Consider the following 20,602-nt stretch of genomic DNA (forward strand, 5'->3'; position numbering starts at 1 on the left):
ACAATAAAAATTATTTTAAAAAAAATGAGTAAAACTTGATGTTTATAGTAGGTTAGATGTGTCTGATGACATTTATTTTTAAAAAATCTGGAGAGTAAACCTGTTTGCCTAAGTATGTCACAGATAACTACTCATCAGAGCTTTTACTCTACAAGGAAGATAGGCATCTTGATTGCATGGGTAAAGATTTGGAAACAGTACAGTTCTCAGGAAGGATGAATGGCTCAAACAATGAAATTCCAACTGTATTTGCCAATTTCAAGGAAAGAATCAGCAAGATATCTAAAGAAAATAATATGGAAGCACAAAAGAAACAAGAAATCGGTTGGCTTCAGTTGATACAGTTTTTGAAAAAACTGTAGAAATTTTTGAAGATTAAGAGGAGCCACAGAATAGCTGAGCTGCTGGACGGTACAGAACAAAGTGGGAAAGAGCCCCATGCTGTCCTACGTAGGTCAGACCATATCTCCACTGTCAACTGCATTTTGGAGATCACCCTTGGAGAGTTTGCCAAAGTGGAGAAAAGCCACACAACAGTAACGAAGGGGGTAAAAGCTGGAAGCCATTTCACCCAAGACAGGACAGACAGAGCTAGAATTATATATAGCCTTTGCCATCAAATCGATTTTGACTCATAGCAACCCTACAGGACAGAATAGACCTCCCTATAGGGTTTCCAAGGCTGTAATCTTTACTGATGCTGACTACCACTGCCCCATCTTGCTCCCGTGGAGCGGCTGATGGGTTCAAACTGTTGACCTTTTGGTTAGCAGCCAAGCGCTTAACCACTGTACTACCAGGCTTCTTATAATTCTATATAAAATATACACTGTAATAGTGTTTCCCAAAACAGGACCAGATCAGGAATGTCCCTATTCTGCAGTTAAGGAAATTGGTTAAGTAATTTGAATATATGGGTTGAAATCAGAATTGGAACCAAGTCTGTGGTAACATGTTGCTTGAATAAAGACTTCTCTAGTGGTATTTTTAAAATCAACTTTATTAAAGTACAAATTTCCTACAGTAAAAGACACACATTGTAAGTGTACAGTTCGATAAATTTTGTCAAATGTATACACACCCATATAACTACCACCATAAGCAAGATAAAGGACACTTCCACCACCCCCAAAGGTTGCCTAGTACCATTTCACTATCCGTCCCCACCTCAGCCCCAGGCCATCACCGGTGTGCTTCCTATCACTATAGCATAGATTTGTTTTTCCTACAGTTTCATATAAAGGGAATCATACAGGATATACTCTTGTGTCTGCCTTTCACTCAGCATATTTTGAAATTCATGTTGCATGTATCAGTAGTTCATTCCTTTTTATTGCTGAGTATTCCACTGCATGGTTATCCACCATTTGCTTGATTCACATCTTGATGGACATTTGGGCTGGATTGTTTCCAGTTTGGGGCTGTTATGATTAAAGCTACATATACTCAGGTATCAATGCAAGTGATAGCAGCAGCAAGAGGCAAAGGAGAAGCATCGATTTGGAAGTCAAATAAAAAGTTATTAAACATCACGAAGGTGGAAAATCGGTGAATGCTATTTATTGCTTGTGATTTAGGCATGTTTACACAATGTCCGAACCACATAACGTCCTATTTCACAGAATGTGTCCTGGCTAAGTGATGCATGACTGTATATGTGATTATACAGCACATAGATTTCTAACATTTAATAAGATAACCTTTAGTGTGATGGGCAAGAGAAATTTTCATAAAGCAAAACATAATTTTATTTAATAATTTATCTTCTTTGGCAAAGTGTCTTCACCCATTTTATTATTTGTTTGCTCTTTTGTTATTGGGTTGAGTTGTAAGAGTTCTTTCCATATTCTGGATACAAGTGTTTTGCAGATATATGTAGAGTTAATTTCTTTTTTTCCCCCTGTGGCTTGCCTTTTCATTTTAAGTATCTTTCAGAGAGCACAAGTTTTTTCATCTTGATCAAGTCCATTTTATCAATTTCTTCTCTTTACAGTTCATGCTTTTTGTAACCTAGGTAAGAAATCTTTGCCTCCTTTAAGGTCATGACAATTTTTCTCTAATATTTCCTTCTAGAATTGTTATATAGTTTTAGCTTTCACTTTTAGGTTATGATCCATTTCAAGTTAATGCTGGTATATGCTGCTAGGTTAAGACTTGAGGTTCATTGTGTTCCTTGTGGGTAACCAGTTGTTACAGCACCACTTGATGAAAATACTATAATTTCCTCATTCAGTTGCTTTGGCTCCTTTGTCAACAATTTACTTTTTTTTTTAAATCTATTTCTGGACTTGATTATGTTACCTTAAACTATATGCAATCTTATGTTAGTACCACACTGTCTTAATTACTGTAGCTATAGGAGGTTTATAATCAGGTAATGTCAGTCCTCCAACTGTGTTTTTGTTTTTGGCAATTCTAGGTCCTTTGCATTTCAATATAAATTTCAGGATCACTTTATGAATTTCTTAAAAAATAAAAACCCTGATTTTTTAAGTGTGTTATTACCTTATAAAATCATAGAACATACCAAAGTTACCAACTGTGAACTAGAACATTCATATTTAACCAATTTGCTTTTGGATGAATCTCTTAAGAGCTAGAGATAGAACTTTTAAATTATGATAACCTTGCCAAAGAATTAGAACATTATTGACTAAAAATGAATTAGAGATGAAATAACCCAACCAAATGAAACTGACAAAGTATATAACAAAGTTTTTAAGTTTTAAAAATCATTCTGGGCCTCACAAAAGTGACCGTCTCCTCCCAAAGAATCTAAATAAATGAAGACACGTGATAATAAGTTGCAAATTCTCCCCAGGAACATACACAAGATTTCTTTTAAGAAAATAAAATGACAGTATTCATCTGGGGTCTTAAAAGCTAGCAAGTGGCCATCTAAGATGCATCTATTGGTTTCCACCCACCTGGAGCAAAAGAAAATGAAGAATACCAAAGACACAAGGAAAATATGACCCCAAGAGCAAGAAAGGGCCACATAAACCAGAAACTCCCATCAGTCTGAGACTGGAAGAACTAGGTGGTGCCCGGCTACCACCAATGACTGCCCTGACAGGGAACACAACAGAGAATCCCTGATGGTGCAGAAGAAAAGTGGGATGCAGACCTCAAATTCTAGTAAAAAGACCATACTTAATGGTCTGAGACTGGAAAGACCCCAAAGGTCATGGCCCCCGGACTCTCAGCCCAATAAGGCACAAAATGATACCAGTGAGGAGTGTGCTTCTTAGCTCACATAGACACATGAGACTATGTGGGCAGCTCCTGCCTGGAGGTGAGATGAGAAGGCAGAGGGGGACAAGAGCAGTTTGAATGGACACGGGAAATACAGGGTGGAGAGAAGGAGTGTGCTGTCACAGTGTAGGGAGAGCAACTAGGAACATGTAACAATGTGTGTATGGGTTTTTGTATGAGAAACTGACTTGAATTGTGAACTTTCATTTAAAGGACAATTAAAAAAAAAAAAGATGCCAGTATATGCAAAACCGGTGAATCCAAAATAATAACTTTCCACTAATTCATCCTTTGGCAAATTTGCTTTCAACCACTTACCTGGAACCCCTTAAGGACTCACGGGCTAGGGGATGATAATGAAAGAGCAGAGAAGAATTAAGTAAAAGAATGTCCCAAAGGCCACACTTATGACAACGTAAGTCTTAAGAACGTAAGCCTTCTTTAAAAATACAAATTGCTCTGTTACCCATTTTCTATTTAATGTGTCTGCCCAGACACCTTTGGCATTCTTTTCCCGGCCAAGAAAATGACTTTTATTGGTTTTTAGTGAAGGAATTCTAGGTGGAATTTGAAAACCTCAAGGTATAATAGATCCCTTGTTAAGAACAGGGGTAGAAAATGATGTAATAGAATCCTCATTAAGCCCATTTCTGCCGGGGTTATCTAGAGCCAACATGCCAAGCCTGGCCATTGAAAAGGCAAGGACACGGTGTTTTGTTTTTTGTTTTGCTTTGCTTTTTTTAAACTGACCCCTCATCCAAGCCATTCTTGGTTTTTGACATCTGTATGGCCCCAACATCCCATCCTGCGGACAAACAGCAAGTCTTGTGAGACAGGTGGATACAAGGTATGACCATGAGTCAGAATCCATCTGCTGCCATCCACCTGAACGCTATCAGGTGTGAGAGCAAAATGGCTCTCTTGCCAGAAGGCATTTGGAGATGATACTGTTTCTGGTATAAGACAGGTTGTGGCTCCTCTGGTTCCTTGGCTGAGGTGAGAAAACAATGCCTTGCCTTTCCTCTGCTGTACAACTGCACATGTTAAAAAAAATCTTGAACGCAGGAGTTTCTAACCTAAAGAGTCAGGGACTGAATCTGGTTCTCAGGCCTGGCTTGGCATCCAGCCCCTGGCCAGCCAGGAGGGCAGTTTCATGTGAGTAGAGTGCAAGCTGGCTTGTATCACTAGCCAACAACCTGCAGTCCTGACTCAAGATCGGAGCCTGCCGTCGGCTAAGGTTGCACACTGCCCAACTACCAACTCCAACTGGTGGGCTCTCATCAGTCCCTCACTTAACTTGGTATGGAGTTAAGGACAGACATGTGTTCTTGTTCTTATATAGCTGTCAGCAAGGATTTCTAATCTGTGTTTGGGATTACCTACTAGGAGGAGCCCCACCCTAAGAGAACAGTCCTAGGGATCAAGCTATTAAACCCTTGAATCAATTGGTACATTTTGCCATCTTACTAAGGCTTCCTATTCTGCCACTCTGAGGGAGGGCGTAGGAAGCAGATGGGATCTGTGCATGAGTCTTCTAACCAGTTATTCAGAAAGAAAACATCTCTGTCCTTTGCTATGCTCAAACTCACTGATTTTTCTAGTCTAGATTAGAGATTGGAGGGATGAAAGGCAACCAGCATAATTCCATTCCTTGCTGTTGAGATTTATGCTTCACAACTTCAGCACACTCATTCCTCTCAAATAATTTCAGTCTCATCTGGTAATAAGTAAAAATAGTAATGAAATGTTGCAGCATCTGTTATCATCACATTCTAATTTAAAGTTACATGATAGGCCTCTGGCAAACCATGGCTTCCTGAGCAGCCTTTTTCTTTAAACTGGCCTGAGGCGGTGGGGTGGCTGGTGAAATCACCTCAGGGTAGAATTGAAGGGGCGAAGAGGACACTCTCCTTTTGTGTAATAGATTTCTATATTACTTGAATTTGCTACAATGAGCACATATTGTATATAAGATGATGATTTTACAGTGGGAGTATCTTGGTATTTTATATATATAAAAAGATGGGGTAAGAATGAATAAGAAGCCCTTGTGGCACAATGATTAAGTACTGGGCTGCTAACCAAAAGGTTGGTGGTTCAAACCTGCCCATTGGATCCATGGGAGAAAGACCTGGTTATCTGCTTCGGTAAAGATTACAGTCTAGGAAACTCTATGGGACAGTTCTACTCTGCCACATGGGGTCACTATGAGTCAGAATCAACTCAGTGGTACCTAACAACAAGGATTTATAGGAATGCAAAGAATGTTTTACGTGGTGAAATGCAGTTTTAGGTTGAATGTTTTGTGAATGTTTTCTAGGCCTGGGGAAACTTCTCATTATTCTCCTCAGTTCCTTAAGGAAGCATTCTAATTGAACCAATTTAGACACCCAGAGCAAAGAAAGAAAAGACTAAAATGGATGTCAGAAGAGACTCTAAAACTTGTTCTAGCTAAAGCGAAAGGAAGAAACGAAGTAAAAGAGCTGAAGAGAAGATTTCAAAGGGCAGCTTGAGAAGACAAAGTATTATAATGAAATGTGCCAAGACCTAGAGTTAGAAAACCAAAAGGGAAGAATACACTCGGCATTTCTCAAGCTGAAAGAACTGAAGAAAAAATTCAAGCCTGGAGTTGCAATATTGAAGGATTTTATGGGGAAAATATTAAACTACACAGGGAGCATCAAAAGAAGATGGAAGGAATACACAGAGTCACTGTACAAAGAGAACTGGTTGAACTTCAACCATTTCAGGAGGTAGCATATGATCGAGAACCGATCATATGCTTGAAGGAAGAAGTCCAAGGTGCACTGAAGGCACTGTTGAAAAACAAGTCTCCAGGAATTGACAATACCAATTGAGATGTTTCAACAAACAGATGCAGTGATAGAAGCTCTTACTCATCTATGCCAAGAAATTTGGAAGACCACTAAGTGGCCAACTGACTGGAAGAGATTGATACTTGTGCCCTTTCCAAAGAAAGGTGATGCGACAGAATGCAGAAATTATCGAACAATATAATTAACATCACACGCAAATAAACTTTTGCCGAAGATCATTCAAAAGTGGTTGCAGCAGTACATCGACAAGGAACTGCCAAAAATTCAAGCCAGATTCAGAAGAGGACATGGAACAAGGGATATTATTGATGATGTTAGACGGATCTTGGCTGAAAGCAGAGAATAGCAGAAAGATGTTTACCTGTGTTTTATTGACTATGCAAAGGCATTCAACTATGTGGATCATAACAAACTATGGATAATATTACAAAGAATGGGAATTCCAGAACACTAAATTGTGCTCATGTGGAACCCAGACATAGACCAAGAAGCAGTCATTCTAACAGAACAAGAGGGAACAGTGTGGTGTAAAATCAGGAAAAGTGTGTGTCTGGGTTGTACTCTTTCATCATACTTATTCAATCTGTATGCTGAGCAAATTATCCAAGAAGCTGGACTATATGAAGAAGAACGGGGCATCAGGATCGGAGGAAGACTCATTAACAACCTCCGATACGCAGATGATACAACCTTGCTTACTGAAAATGATGAAGACTTGAAGCACTTACTAATGAAGGTCAAAGACTACAGCCTTCAGTATGCGTTACACCTTAACACAAAGAAAACAAAAATTCTCACAACTGAACCATTAAGCAACATCATGATAAACGGAGAAAAGATTGAAGTTGTCAAAGATTTCATTTTACTTGGATCCCCAATCAATGCCACGGAAGCAGCAGTCAAGAAATCAAACATCACATTGTATTGGGCCAATCTGCTGCAAAAGACCTCTTTAAAGTATTGAAAAGCAAAGATGTCACTTTGAGGACTAAGGTGCTCCTGACCCAAGCCATGGTGTTTTCAATCACCTTATATTCATGAGAAAGCTGGACAATGAATAAAGAAGTCCAAAGAAGAATTGGCATCTTTGAATTGTGGTGTTGGTGAAGAGTATTAAATATAACATGGACTGCCAGAAGAACGAACAAGTCTGTCTTCGAAGAAGTACAGCCAGAATATTCCTTCAAAGCAAGAGTGGTGAAACTTTGTCTCACATACTCTGAACATGTTATCAGGAGGGACCAGTCCCTGGAGAAGGGCATCATGCTTGGTAGAGAGTCAGCGAATAAGAGGAAGACCCTCAAGGAGATGAACTGACATGGTAGCTACAACAATGGGCTCAAGCTTAACAATGATCGTAAGTATGAAGCAGGACTAGGTAGTGTTTCATTCTGTTGCATATAAAGTTGCTATGAGCCAGAACCAACTCAACAGCACCTAACAACAAGAACAACAGACAACTAAGATATTCACTGGTAACTTAACTTTAGAGCAAATGACTCAGTGATCCCCAACATTGCCTAATAAAAATATTCCTAAGTCCCTCCTACTGCCGCTGTCATTAATGGCAACGTTTAACACAGTATCATGCCAATGAAAAAATGGACACTGCTTAGCTTTTGTTGTGATGGGATTTGACTTGTACCCCAAACCTGAATCTCCAAATTATGAATCCCAGAACTCCTGGCACTGAGAAGAGAATGTGCCTCTATTCTACCTGCCTAGGGAACAGTGTTTTAATGGTACAGTTTGCCCAGTGCCCACCCTATCTTCTGAAGGCCACTTCAGCTCCTACTTGGAGTTCTGTGAGGAAACACAGTGCTGACTATATATGAGGTGATTTCGAATATGCACAAGTGCTTAGTCACTAAAATGTTTTAAATACTTTATCAACCTTTTTAAAATTACTTAAAAACACATACATTCAAACCAGACTTACTGGGCCCGCTGAGACTGCGGAAACCCCCACAAATCTATTGCCCTACATAATCTTTAAACCTTGAATCAAAACTATCCCCTGATGTCATCTCTAAACTAAACAACAGTTTAGCTCAATTAGTAAAGAGCATTGCGCTTTTTTAAAGAATTATATGAAACCAAATGGACAACAGTAACTCTAAAGCATTGATGAGAAGTTTAGGGGGTAGTGAGTCTAAGTCAACGGCAGTGAAAAGACACGGGTAGAGATGGCGAGAATGGTGACAGAATTTGAAGAATTTAACCAATGTCGTTGTGCTGTACTTGTAGAAATTGTTGAATGGATGTATGTTTTGTTGTGTGTATTTTCACCAGAATAAAAAATAGGGGAGACTATTATAAAACAAGCAAACACATACATTGTAGAGTGTCCCAAAACTATCAATCACTCCTGCCTCTAGTGAAGTATTTTATTAGAATTGAGGCAGATTTTCCTCAAAGTAACCCCCATGAAAAGTTGGCCTAGAGTGCCCTGGAGGCCCAGCCTCAAAAGCAGGCTGGGCTAGCTGACTAGAGACCCAAGCCATAGGGAAGCCAAGTGCGCAGGGCTAGGAGCAACAGAGTGGCTGAGAGTGGATGCTTATTCTCCATCGAGAGTCCTCTGTGGTCTACAGTACTATGACCCCAGCGCAGATGCCTGCTTATTTTGTTCTTGATTTTCCTGCCTTCTCAGTGTGGAGTTCCTAGAGGTCAGCTGAGACCAAGGCTGGAAGTAGGGCAGATGCTGAGCCTGGCACGTGAAGGCAGAGGGGTTGAGAGGGGCACTGTGAAGAAAGGTAAGATGATACCCAAACTGAATTTTACCTGCTTTACAGTATGGTTAACAACTGGCCTTGCCGTCCGTGACCCTGGCTTCTGAAGGATGAGATTAAGAAAACACAGGTGAATCTTGAGACTCTTGACAGAGATGTGAGGCAGCACCTGGGCTCAGCAAAGCTGCCTGGAGAATGGTTTTACCAAAAAAAATTGTATCAGCATTTGTCTTTCATCGGTGTGACTAGGTACTGAGCCATGCTGAGGAGAAGAGAGCAATACTCACCCCAAGCTTTCAAACAGCGCAAGTCAGCCAGAGCATCATTGTCACTCAGGAGAGACAAGTTGACACCACTCAGTTTGAGGTTTGAGAAGATAGTACGCATCGTGGATTCAGCGATTTTATTTGTCAGCAATAAGCAAACATGTAATCTACTCTCTTTACTGTGATTCTTCTAATTGTTCTATCAGACAGGAGTCTTTGGGAACAATGGCTAAGCAGAGGGAAATCATTGTAGATTTGGTGCTAGCAGGTCCCATAGGCATGGCTCACCTCAGAGAGTCATCCTCAAAGAAGCAAAAGCCAGAGCATTTTAATCCGTCAGAACAAGAGGTACATGTATTTACCAGGGCTGTTTCCCACAGCAGACCCCAAGTTGAGATCCTTTAAGGAGCCTGTTTGTGTGGGCAGGGATTGCTTGAACACCTGGAGGGATGGGTATGTGTATTTTCAAGCTCTGTCTTCTAGGTTTGCTTCAAGACAAGGTCAGGTGTGGTGACGGTTAAAGAGATATGGTGGGTACAGGCCATCATAATACCACTGGCGCCACTGCTTAATGGCCTCCCGCCTTCTCTCTTCCTGTTCTGGGGAGGAAAGGTAAAGGCGTCGTATTAGGATGGGGGCTCTGATCTGAGGAGAGCCACAGGTGCTGAGCAGCCGTCAGCCCAAACTGCATGTCTCTGGGTGACAGGAACCAAACGTCTCATGTGCATCTGTGACCTCAGACCCTCGAATGCCAGACCTGAGAAAACATTGAGTTCAAAGGCCACATTTTACAGATAAGGCAGTAAAGGCCGACCAAGGTCACAGAGCTGTTTGCCAACAGAACTGAAACCAGAACCTGGCATTCCAGTTCAGTGCTCTTTCCCTCAGAACCAGCAAATGGGAGAAGAGCCTTGCACAGTCCCAGGCTAGAAGATGTAACAACTGAGGAACAGAAGTAGACTACAGGCTATGCGTTGAAAAAAAAATCATGGAAAGGAGTATACAATTGTTCACTTTTACTGTGGGAATTTGAATACTTTTTTACTCTATAAAAACAGTTGCTGTCTAATCAATTCCAACTCACGGCAACCCTGTGTGTCACAAAGTAGAACTGTGCCCCATAGGGCTTTCAATGGCTGATGTTTTGGAAGTAGCTCACCAGGCCTTTATTCTGAGGCACTGGGTGGGCTTAAACCTCCAACCTTTAGATTAGTAGCCAAAACTGACTTTGCACCAACCATTTGTACCACCCAAGGGCTCCTTTCCTCTTTAGTGTTCTGTATTTGCTAAACGAGGGACCAGTCCCTGGAAAAGGACATCATGCTGGGTAAAGTAGAGGGTCAGCAAAAAAAAGGAAGACACTCAATGAGATGGATTGACACAGTGGCTGCAACAGTGGGCTCAAGCATAACAACAATCGTGAGGATGGCTCAGGACTGGGCAGTGTTTCAATTCTGCTGTACATAGATAGGGTCACTATGAGTCAGAACTGACTCGACGGCATCTATCAACAACAATAAAATCATGTTTTTAAAACTAACTGGAAAGGGGGATAGATGGAGCCAGTGTGGTTAAATCTTGATAATTGTTGATTCTGGGTGATAGTTATATATAGGGGTTCGTTATACCATACACGGTTTACCTTCTGTACTCCATCCATCCCTCATGGGCCAATTCCTGGATCAATGTAGACCATCAAGACTTCTATGCATTGATCATCCTTGATTTACAAGAACACAAGCTTTGCTGGCAAACATAACCTTAGTTTGAGTCCTTGGGCTAATCTTATGAGCTACGCCATTTTCTAAGCCTCGATTTCTCAAACTGTAAAAACAGATATTGTAAGACCTCTCTCTGAGGTTGGCTGTAAAGATTACATTTTCACTGGTTGTCATAGCAGTGGAGCCCTGGTGGCACAGTGATTAAGAGCTCAGGCTGTTAACCAAAATGTTGGCCATTCAAATCCACCAGCTGCTCCTCGGAAATTCTATGGGGCCATCCTATTCTCTCCTACAGAGTCACTATGAGTCGGAATTGACTTGAAGGCAACAGGTTTGGTTTTCGGGCTTTTTTTATTATTATTATTTGGCATAACAATGCCTAGCACAGAAGTGCCTGGCATAGCAGTGACAACAGCTGCTGTTACTACAGTCCCCAAAGGCCAGTGACCTGCACCGCAGTGGCTTCTCCACCCCCTCCCCACTTTGGGAGAGGCAAGAAGCCCTGAGTTTAGGGATCCTCTGAATTTGTTAAGATGAAGCCCCGAGTCTAGGGATCCTATGAATTTGCTAAGATGTGTCATCCCTTTAGTGTCCCATACCCTCATCCTAACTCATCATGAAAGGGAAAACAGTGGAAGTTTTTTAGCCAGACGCTAGAGATCTGGGCCTGAAACATTTAAGAATGCACAAAATAAAATGCAATTAGTAGTAATATGAGTACAAATTACATTGACAAATTTAGAGGCCTTGTGCTCAGTTTCCAATGCCTCTCACTAAAGTGTCTAACAAGGTAAACAAGTCTCCAAAAGAAGAATTTGCCTGTGAATTACAACAGCCCAAGTTTTCCCAAGTATGTGCCCAGGAATGTTTGATTTGCAAGGAGCTGAGCCCAACACCTGCCTGCAGGGCTGGCCAGGTGCCACACCGCAGAGCAGCAGGTGCACCCCGCAGCCCTCGGCGCCTGATGATCCTATCCTTTTCACTAAGAAATGCTGGTATGGATTGAATTGTGTCCCCCAACAATGTGTATCAACTTGGCTAGGCTGATTCCCAGTATTGCGTGGTTGTCCACCATCTTGTGATTTAATGTGATTATCCTATGTGTTGTAAATCCTAACCCCTATGATGTTAATGAGGCAGGATTAGAGACAGTTATGCTAATGAGGCAGGACTCAATCTACCGGATTAAGTTGTATCTTGAGTCAATCTCTTGAGATATAGAAGAGAGAACCAGGCAGAGAGGAGAGGGACCTCAATACTACCAAGAAAGAAGCAAGGCAGCAGAGTGTGTCCTTTGGACCTGAGGTCCCTGCAATGAGAAGGTCCGAGACCAGGGGAAGATAGATGATAAGGACCTCTCCCCAGAACCAACAGAGAGAGAAAAACTTCCCTGGGAGCTGGTGCCCTGAATTCAGACTTCTAGCCTCCTAAACTGTGAGAGAATAAACTTCTGTTTGTTAAAGCCATCCACTTGTGGTATTTCTGTTACAGCAGCACTAAATAACTAAGAAAGATGCCCTCAGAGAGTGTTACCTCCCAAATCCATCACAGCAAGCAAGCCAAGAGACTCACAACTTCAGAACTGATATATCTGATTTTCTCTAACAAAAGTAGCCTAAACCGGCCTTATGGCCAAGCTTGTGTATACCCAGGGACTGCCGGGTGATCTTGCCCAGGTGCATTTCAATCTCAAACTTTTGGGAAAGACAAAAAAAAGAATTTAAAAAGCCCCCCCAAACAAAAAACCACACACACATAAGTGCCTGCTCATCTGACCCCCATTAAATTCACTATGACTTCTTGCTGTGGGTGACATTTGAAATCACTTAACAACAAAAAAATCACTTAACAAAGTCAAATACCACCTTGTAGGGATTCAAGGACACAGCCTCCCTCTAGACCACTCCCCCACCAACATACACCCTCACCCAGCTGCCTCCCTGAAGCCTTGGTGCAACCAGCACATCCTGATGGGAATCAGGAGCCCTGTCTGCCAGCCACTTGACAGTGGGTATGAGATGTGCCAATTGCCTGGGGAGAGACATTGGGCTCCTGTGGCTTTTTCTGCCCTTTTTCTGTTGAGAAGAGACAAAAGGCCAAGGCTTAGCAAGGAGGACACTAACAGCAGCTGTGTAAGGCGTGGGGAAAGGTTGGCTGATGCTGTGGGTGAGCTGGAGCTGGAGTTGGAGCTGCGCTGGATGCTGTGCAGTGGTTGCAGCTGTCAGTGTTGGTAGTGGGGAGGATGCAAGGCAGGGCAGCAATGACCAGTTTTGAGTTTACTTTCCAGTCAGATAAAATGCTGATTATAGTGAAGAGGTAAATGAAGCCCTTGGCTTTCCGGGATGAAGTCATTTCTGCATTACATGAATGTGCATCCAAAGCACTTGAAAGTGAGTTCAAAATCCTCCCAACCCAATGCTATTAGAGGTAAGTTTAGGGGATAAGACAGTAAACACAGGTCTCCCCAAGTAGGGGGAGTGAGGGAGAAGAGTTTTATAATCATTTCATCGGCAACAAATGCCTATCCTCACAGCCCCAAGCCAGTGGTTAAACTCTCCTCTTCCATACCTTCTCAAGTTCTACATGGTCATTTGTGATTCCTCATATTTCTTCTCCTTTTCCAGGATCCCACGGATCTGAATTGAGACCACATCTTTCCTTACCTCCCCCAACCCAGTTAAAATTTGAGAAGTGGAGGCAAATCATGTGATTTTTCCACAAAGTCCCACTTTCCTGAAGATGATGACTGAGCTCTTACCATTTCTTTTGTCCTCCACAAATTACTGAAAGGTGTCCTTCAATTCCTCATAGTACTGTGCAGCATTTTGTCAGACCACTGCTTCTGCTTGTTCCGTGCTATGAAAGGGAAAGAAGTAAGAAATACAGGCATTTAGGAGATACCACTCATTTTGTCTAAGTTTAATGTGATTGGGAGCAAGGTTGTGAGGTAATAAGGGTAGGGGGTTCACTGAAATGGTTTACTCCTGAATTACACTTAAAAACCTTGGTTTGGGATGGTGCAAATGTTTTGGAAATTAATAGTGGTGTTGTTTGCAAAAAAACAAAACCAAACAGAAAAACAACTTGAAGGGACTACAAGATCATTCAGTCAAACCACCTCATTTTATGAATGGGAAGACTGAAGCCCCAAAAGGTGAAGGGATTTAGAGGATATCCACCACATAAAGTCAGTGGTATATCGAAGTATACAAGACCAATTGAAAGCTAGAAATCTGATGACCAGAAATGAATTCCAAGAGGAAATAATCTGATTTAAAGTTAACTTTACATTAATTAATTAATTAATATCTTCAAGTCTATTCAATATTTTTGAGTACCTATTAATGAACTTCCCTGCATCTGGAATAAAAAGGCAAGTAAGGAATAGTCTGTCTTTAAACTTGAGAGGTATAAGGTCCCATTAAAGGAGAAAGATATAAAAACAAGTGGCACCAAGCACTATGGCTGCTCTGATAGAAATCTACACAGGACACAATGAAGCGTGTAGTAGACAAGCTTCAAAGGGTCCCCATGGTTCCTGCCTTCTCATATTCATGCCTTGTATAGTCCCTTCTCCTTGATCATGGGATGGACCTATGACAGAGATACAGCAAAAATGATGGGATGTCACTTCCAAGATTAGGTTACAAAAAAGACTGTGGTTTCATCTAAAGCTGGTCTGTCTTTCTTCTGTGGAAAGACCCACGTGGCAAGGAATTTACATCCTCCACCAATAGTCAGCAAGGACCTGTGTAGACCTTACCAACACCTTGACTGTCACCCTGTGAGAGACCCTAAGCCTGAGGCCCCCAGCTTCCTGACCACAGACACTGTGAGACAATAAACATTTGTTATTGTAAGGTGATAAATTTTAGGGTAATTTGTTTAAGTGGCTAAGTTTTGTGTAATTTGTTACACAACAGATAACAAACACAGGGCACGAGGGGATCTGGTCAACATCTTGTTGGTGAAGAATGCCAAAGGAAGGTGTTGTAGAGGCAACACATTCCAGGTAAGCTGGTTATAAACATTATTTATGAGAAATCTGAGTTCCATATTATAAAATCGGAGGCACACTTCTATGCTTGGAAGAAATACCCCCAGTGGTAACTGAAAACAGTTCCTGAGAACAAGTAAATATGGTGGTAATCATTCCTTGGCTGTTGGACTTCAAGGTTCACCAACACTACCTTGCCCCTCAGAGGGAACACCCTGAACTAACATATTATGCTTCACCAGTGGGTGTAGCTTTCTCAAACATGTTCTAATTTAGCCTGAGAAATCTCTTTAAATTTTCGGTGTTTAGATATAAAATAAATGTGTTTCCAGGATTCATAATTTTTGCCCCCAAATCTTCACTTGACCTCTTCAGTATGAGGGCTGTGGTTTTATGGAGGAAATTACTTAAAGCTCTCTACTTTCAAGGTATTTCTTTTAACATGTGCTGCAAATGGAAAAATCCATGAAGGCAGGTAGGCCATGTTGGTTTAGGGCAGCAGGTGCAGGAATAACTGGCCTCTAAGAATTCCTCACAATCCCCTCACATCAAAGGGGAGGAGGCCGAGGCACTATTGTTGCCTCCACCAACTGCCATGTGCAGGAGGAAGTGAGGTTTGTTGAGGAAAACAGAGAAACACAGCAACCAGTAGTCCCCTCTCCCCCAACCCCACATTACAGGGGTGTTGGGAGAAATAACAAAAAGTATTTCTCTGCAAAACTGTAATACTGTAAACCGTCTCAAATCCTTACAAGCAAGGAGCTTACGTTAACAAGTAAATTATGTAAATACTATGCATCAGATTAAAAATCAAGTTATCTGTGAAATGGTCATTGTGCAGATTTCCTAGATGAGTCCGTGTTTCTTCACAGATTTCTGCTTTTACCTACCCAGATGCAGGAAACTTTTAGAGTGGCAGAAGTGACTGGGACTCCAATCCATCCCCATTCTCCACCCTTCACACCCACATCCACAGAGAAATTCAGGCGTTGAGAGGTGCCATGACCTAACCAAGGTCACACAGCTTGTCAGGGGCAGAGCTAGGATTGGAGCCATAAGCTCCCACACTCCACTACTGGCCCAGAACATGTCTTGCTTGGCAATGTTCTCCTCACGCCCAGCTGTGAGCACTGCTGGTGTTCTTGGCACCAGACAGCTGCAGTGAGGGGAAGGGGACTTGGGGTATAGGAAGCAGGTGCTTCATGGGCCACCGCTGATTCCTGATAAAGTATTTTCTATCCCCTAGGTAATCCAGAGAAACCCTGGTGGTATAGCGGTTAAGTGCTACGGCTGCTAACCAAAGGGTCGACAGTTCAAATCCACCAGGTGCTCCTTGGAAACTCTATGGGGCAATTCTACTCTGTCCTATAAGGTTGCTATGAGTCGGACTCGACGGCACTGGGTTTTTTGGGTTTAGGTAATCCAGAAAGGAAACAGTCCTCTCAAGTTGCCTTTTTGGAGGCGCCACAAATTGAATCTTCGATTTGGCAATGAATAAGAAAAATTTAATTCTCAGGACAAAATGGCATTTTTACAGTAGACACCCTATGCATAGAATATGTCCCTTCTCAAGAACATGCATCTCATCAGATTGGTTCCTTCTTTCATTCTAAAGTAACTTTGAACCTTTTCTTCCAGAAGCTTAGAGATGTCAGATGCCTGCTTCCTGGTTCCAGACTCAAGTTTATCCAAGTGTCTCTTGCCCCTTTCCCAGCCTGAGAGCTAACTGGCCACAGTTCTCCTGCCCATTCACAGAGGTTGACTAGGTGACAGCAGAATGAACTCACAGACAACCCCAGGTTTCACCAGGCTGCCGGGGTCTCCCATGACTGCTGGGCTTTGTCTCACACACTGAGCTTCCATATGAGCCAAGCAACCTCAGGCTTCATCTTGCACCGCATTGTTCTGAGGATGGGAAATCTTTGACCCTCCTAAATTCATGCCTGCTTCTCCACTGGAAGTCGGCCAGAAGGCTGCTTCCCTGATTTCAATCAAGAACTACTCAACCTCCATCGCTGTTTTTTCAGTGCTTTTAAATCTAAAAGTTTGCCAACTTTTAAATGCAAAGTTGTATGAGGCCTGGAGATTTTCCTAGTGTGGTTATAATTATCCAATTTTTTTAAAAAAAGGAATTTTATCTCCAAGCACTTTCATCTCTGTCCTTCACCATCATTTGAAATCAGTCCTGTTATTTTTACTGAGCATCTGCCACGTGCACGTTACCTGCTGCTGTGATGAGGGAGGCAAAGAGTTTATTGATGTGGGTTCCCAAGCAATGAATCAAGCCACAGCCTCAGGGACAGTCAGGGCTCAGAGTCCTTGGAAGAATCCAGTTCAGGGGTCAAAAACTCAAATGCCTTCCAGGGTTGGGGCAGGTCAAAACAGTGAGTGACCCACCAGGTGTGGGGACTCAGTCTACCGCAGGGTATGTGACACCAACTCCCAAACGTGGAAGCTTTGCCCACATGTATTTGAAATTAAAACTTTACAAAACACTGCTTATAAATAAGTATTCCCTATGGGGCCCAGGGAGCCATGGTGGCGCAGTGGTTAAGAGTTTGGTTGCTAACCAAAAGGTCAGCAGTTTGAATCTACCAGTCGCTCCTTGGAAACCCTATTGGACAGTTCTACTCCGTCCTACAGGGTCGCTGTGAGTCAGAATTGACTCAGTGGCAATAGGTTTTTTGGTTTATGGGGCCCAGGAAAGGAAGTGGCTGATCCAAGGCCACTCAGCTGTAAGCTGTCACCAAAACCCACATTTTCCAGCTGCCAGTCCTGGGTACTCTTCCCTTCATTACATCCCTCCATATGCAATGATATTTCTCTTGCAGGAAAGGGCACTCTATGGTTAATACCCAAAAAGTATGCACAAAAATAGTTTGTTCCCTCCAGACTAAAATATATACATATTTTCCCCTTTACACTTGTACTGTCTGAAATTGGAATGCATCTTATAACTGTTAAATACATTCAATGTGGAATCCCTGGGTGGTGTAAATGTTTAACGCGCTTGGGCGCTAACTGAAAGGTTGGAGGTTCCAGCCCATCCAGAGGCACCTTGGAAGAAAGGCCTGGAGATCCACTTCCCCCAAAACCAGTATTTGGTGTGTCATTGTTCCTTTCTGTTTCTTACCTTAATAACCTATTAAATGAAAGATGTGACAAAATCAAAGAAATACGGTGTCATTTCTCACTCAGAGCTGCAGGAACTTTTTGATACCCCAGGGCCTGGACCTACCCCTCAGTCCCCTACGGGTCCTCCAGCCCGGCCGACTGTGGGAGCAGGAAGAAACCAAGGGTACAAGCAAACGGTGGGCAGAGTCCAGTATCCTTACCCTTGACCTCACCTGGCGATCTGGGAGATCGCTTACCGCGCGTTTCTTAAGGAAATTAGAGGCATCTGATTCCTACGTGAAAATCTGTTTGGCACCTGAAACTTGAGATAAAAAAAAAAAAAAAAAAAAATTTTTTTTTTTTTTTTTACCAGCACACCTCCCCGGTCCTCTTCGGCAGCTGCCGGCCGGGTGCCCACAGACGCACTGTTTTTTCTCCAAAAACAAAATAACTTTATTTCTACTATCATTCCTTTTTAAAGAACCAAGGAAAGTCCAGGAAATGTGTGAAACACAAACAGCTACGATTCATGGGGAAATGAAGGACGGAAGTCTTAATGAAATGCCCACCTCTTGAGGACCTGCCTGCCTCACTTAAGCGGCTCTGATAACAGGGCTGCTCTGTGTCCCAGCTCACCCCCAGGGGACGCGCCTTACCAGGGGTGGGCCCACGAACAGGCCGTTTTAAGCAAGCTGCTATCCCGCTGATATTCTGCTCAGGTCTTCCCTTATATCTCCACGGACTTAGTAACTTTTCCGCTCTTCCCAAGCCCAGGCTGAGCTCCACTAATCCTAAACAAAAACTCAAGACCAGCACAGCAGATGGCACCTGTTGTTTTTCGGCATCTCAAGCTTTGGAGGAAAGACATTCCTCCATGCACCTGGGGGTGAGAGCAAGGAGTGAGGGCCAGCCCATATCCTGAGCGGAGCCCTCATCCTGAGCCAGGTCCTCGTGTATCCCTCACCTATGAGCCACAGAGCCAGTTTCTCCACAAAACCACAAGGCAAGTTGTTTTCCCTATATTGTATTTTACACACACACGCGCACACACGCACATCGCGGCACTGCTGTCTTAGCTATAATTATACCCTTTTCTGTCTGGGCCACCTGAGCAAGCACTCACTTAACACCAGCCTGTCCTTGACCCTCTGCATACTCAGGAGACAGAAGCGCAGTCTCTGAGAGACTGGAGAGGAAGAGGATCTGTTCGGGAGCCAAAGGACAGATAAGACATTCTGTAGACCCAGATGCTGCCTGGTTGCTCATTCTGTGGTCAGGAGAGATAGAGCAAGGCAGGGAAAGAGAGAGGCAGAAGGCTGGGATGCTGCTGGAGGGAAATAGGAGGGGTCCTGGCTGCAGCTTCCATTGGCTGCTCCTGGCTGGAGCACTGGAGAGGTTTTTGGCATCTTGCAAACCTCTGAAGAGAAGAACTTGTCATTGGGCTTCCTGGCCAGGACAGTTTGGATGTAGCCTCTCCAAGGTCCACGCTCAAGGAGTTGCAGTTGAGAATGTCCAGCCTGAGAGTCAGGATTGAACAGACCAAGCACGTGCTTCAAAGAGAGTCCCTCAAAGCTGAAACATGTGTGTGTGTTGGGGGAGAATGTAGGAGAAATACTGGGTAAGGAGGGACCATATGGTGCAATGGCCACATCAGAGTGACACTCACCTGGACACCTGGGCCATTCTGATGGTAACTGGAGAACCCCTCACCCTGACACGTTTTCCTCCAGCTGGTGCTCACTCTAAACAAGCACAGAGCCCTAGGCCTGGAGTCCTGAGCCCTTTAAAGATGTGGAGGAAGAGGGTCAATCAGTCTTCCACTGGGGAGAGGATGGGAGGGGCGGGGCACAAGAGCTGAAAAGCCCACAGCTAACCATGGTTTTGTAGAACAACACATGAAGGCATATCTCATGGAAGGAGGAAATGTACTTCTAGAAATGGGAGCACTAATGAAAGCAGAGCTTTCTGAAGCCATCAGAGCATATTCACTTTGAAGATGTGTTCCTGACACTGTAACTTATTATGAGCCATCATCAACTCTGTGTTACTGGCCAAAGAGTTAAAATTTTGGCATCATTTAGGTATGTCTAATGGTTTTTTGAATGGTGATCACCATTTAACCTAGAATGTAGCCCACCTATAGCTCACCTTTCATAAGACTGGCATTTTGACATCCCACATGTACTTGCACCATTGGCCAGGCAAATGATGTTCATGGCAGAAAAGTAACCAAGCCAGAGGAAACAAAGGAAACACTTTGGTTTCCAATGGAGGAATGCGCCACCAGCGCTGATGCCGGCTCTTGTTGGTGGGGAGCCTGTAGGGATCCCCCTTGGACACTGGCTGACCTGTGTACTTGACAGGTGGGGCCTGAGCATGATTGACACAGGTTAGCCGCATGCATAAGGATACATCAGCAAGGAAGCATCTACTACATTGACTAGATGCCACCCTGGAGAGGAAGAGGCATGGAACAGAGCAATTTCAATGGGAATTGTGAGTGAGGAAGTAGCTGTCTGAAGTACCTGTGACATCCTTGGTACCCTAATTTCATTTGCTCCCTTTTTAATTTTGTTCACTTTAACAATGAATATTTACTGAACACCTACTTTAGGCCAGGCATGGGTGCTAGTCACTCTGCTGATCAGCTTTGGATAAACCTGTACAACAACTTCAGATTACC

At 43.0% G+C, this 20,602-nt stretch overlaps 1 protein-coding gene across 1 annotated transcript; it reads right to left on the bottom strand.

Annotated features, from left to right (window-relative positions):
* Positions 1-9,588: 9,588 nt before the first annotated feature.
* UCMA (upper zone of growth plate and cartilage matrix associated) lies at positions 9,589-19,602 on the bottom strand. Its single transcript, XM_064285193.1, is given in 5 exon segments — positions 9,589-9,686; positions 13,567-13,621; positions 17,939-17,947; positions 18,290-18,344; positions 19,586-19,602. Coding segments are annotated over 5 exon segments (234 nt in total).
* Positions 19,603-20,602: the final 1,000 nt, after the last annotated feature.

The sequence above is a fragment of the Loxodonta africana genome, chromosome 4 (genome assembly GCF_030014295.1).
Source record: "Loxodonta africana isolate mLoxAfr1 chromosome 4, mLoxAfr1.hap2, whole genome shotgun sequence".
NCBI classification, from domain to species: domain Eukaryota; kingdom Metazoa; phylum Chordata; class Mammalia; order Proboscidea; family Elephantidae; genus Loxodonta; species Loxodonta africana.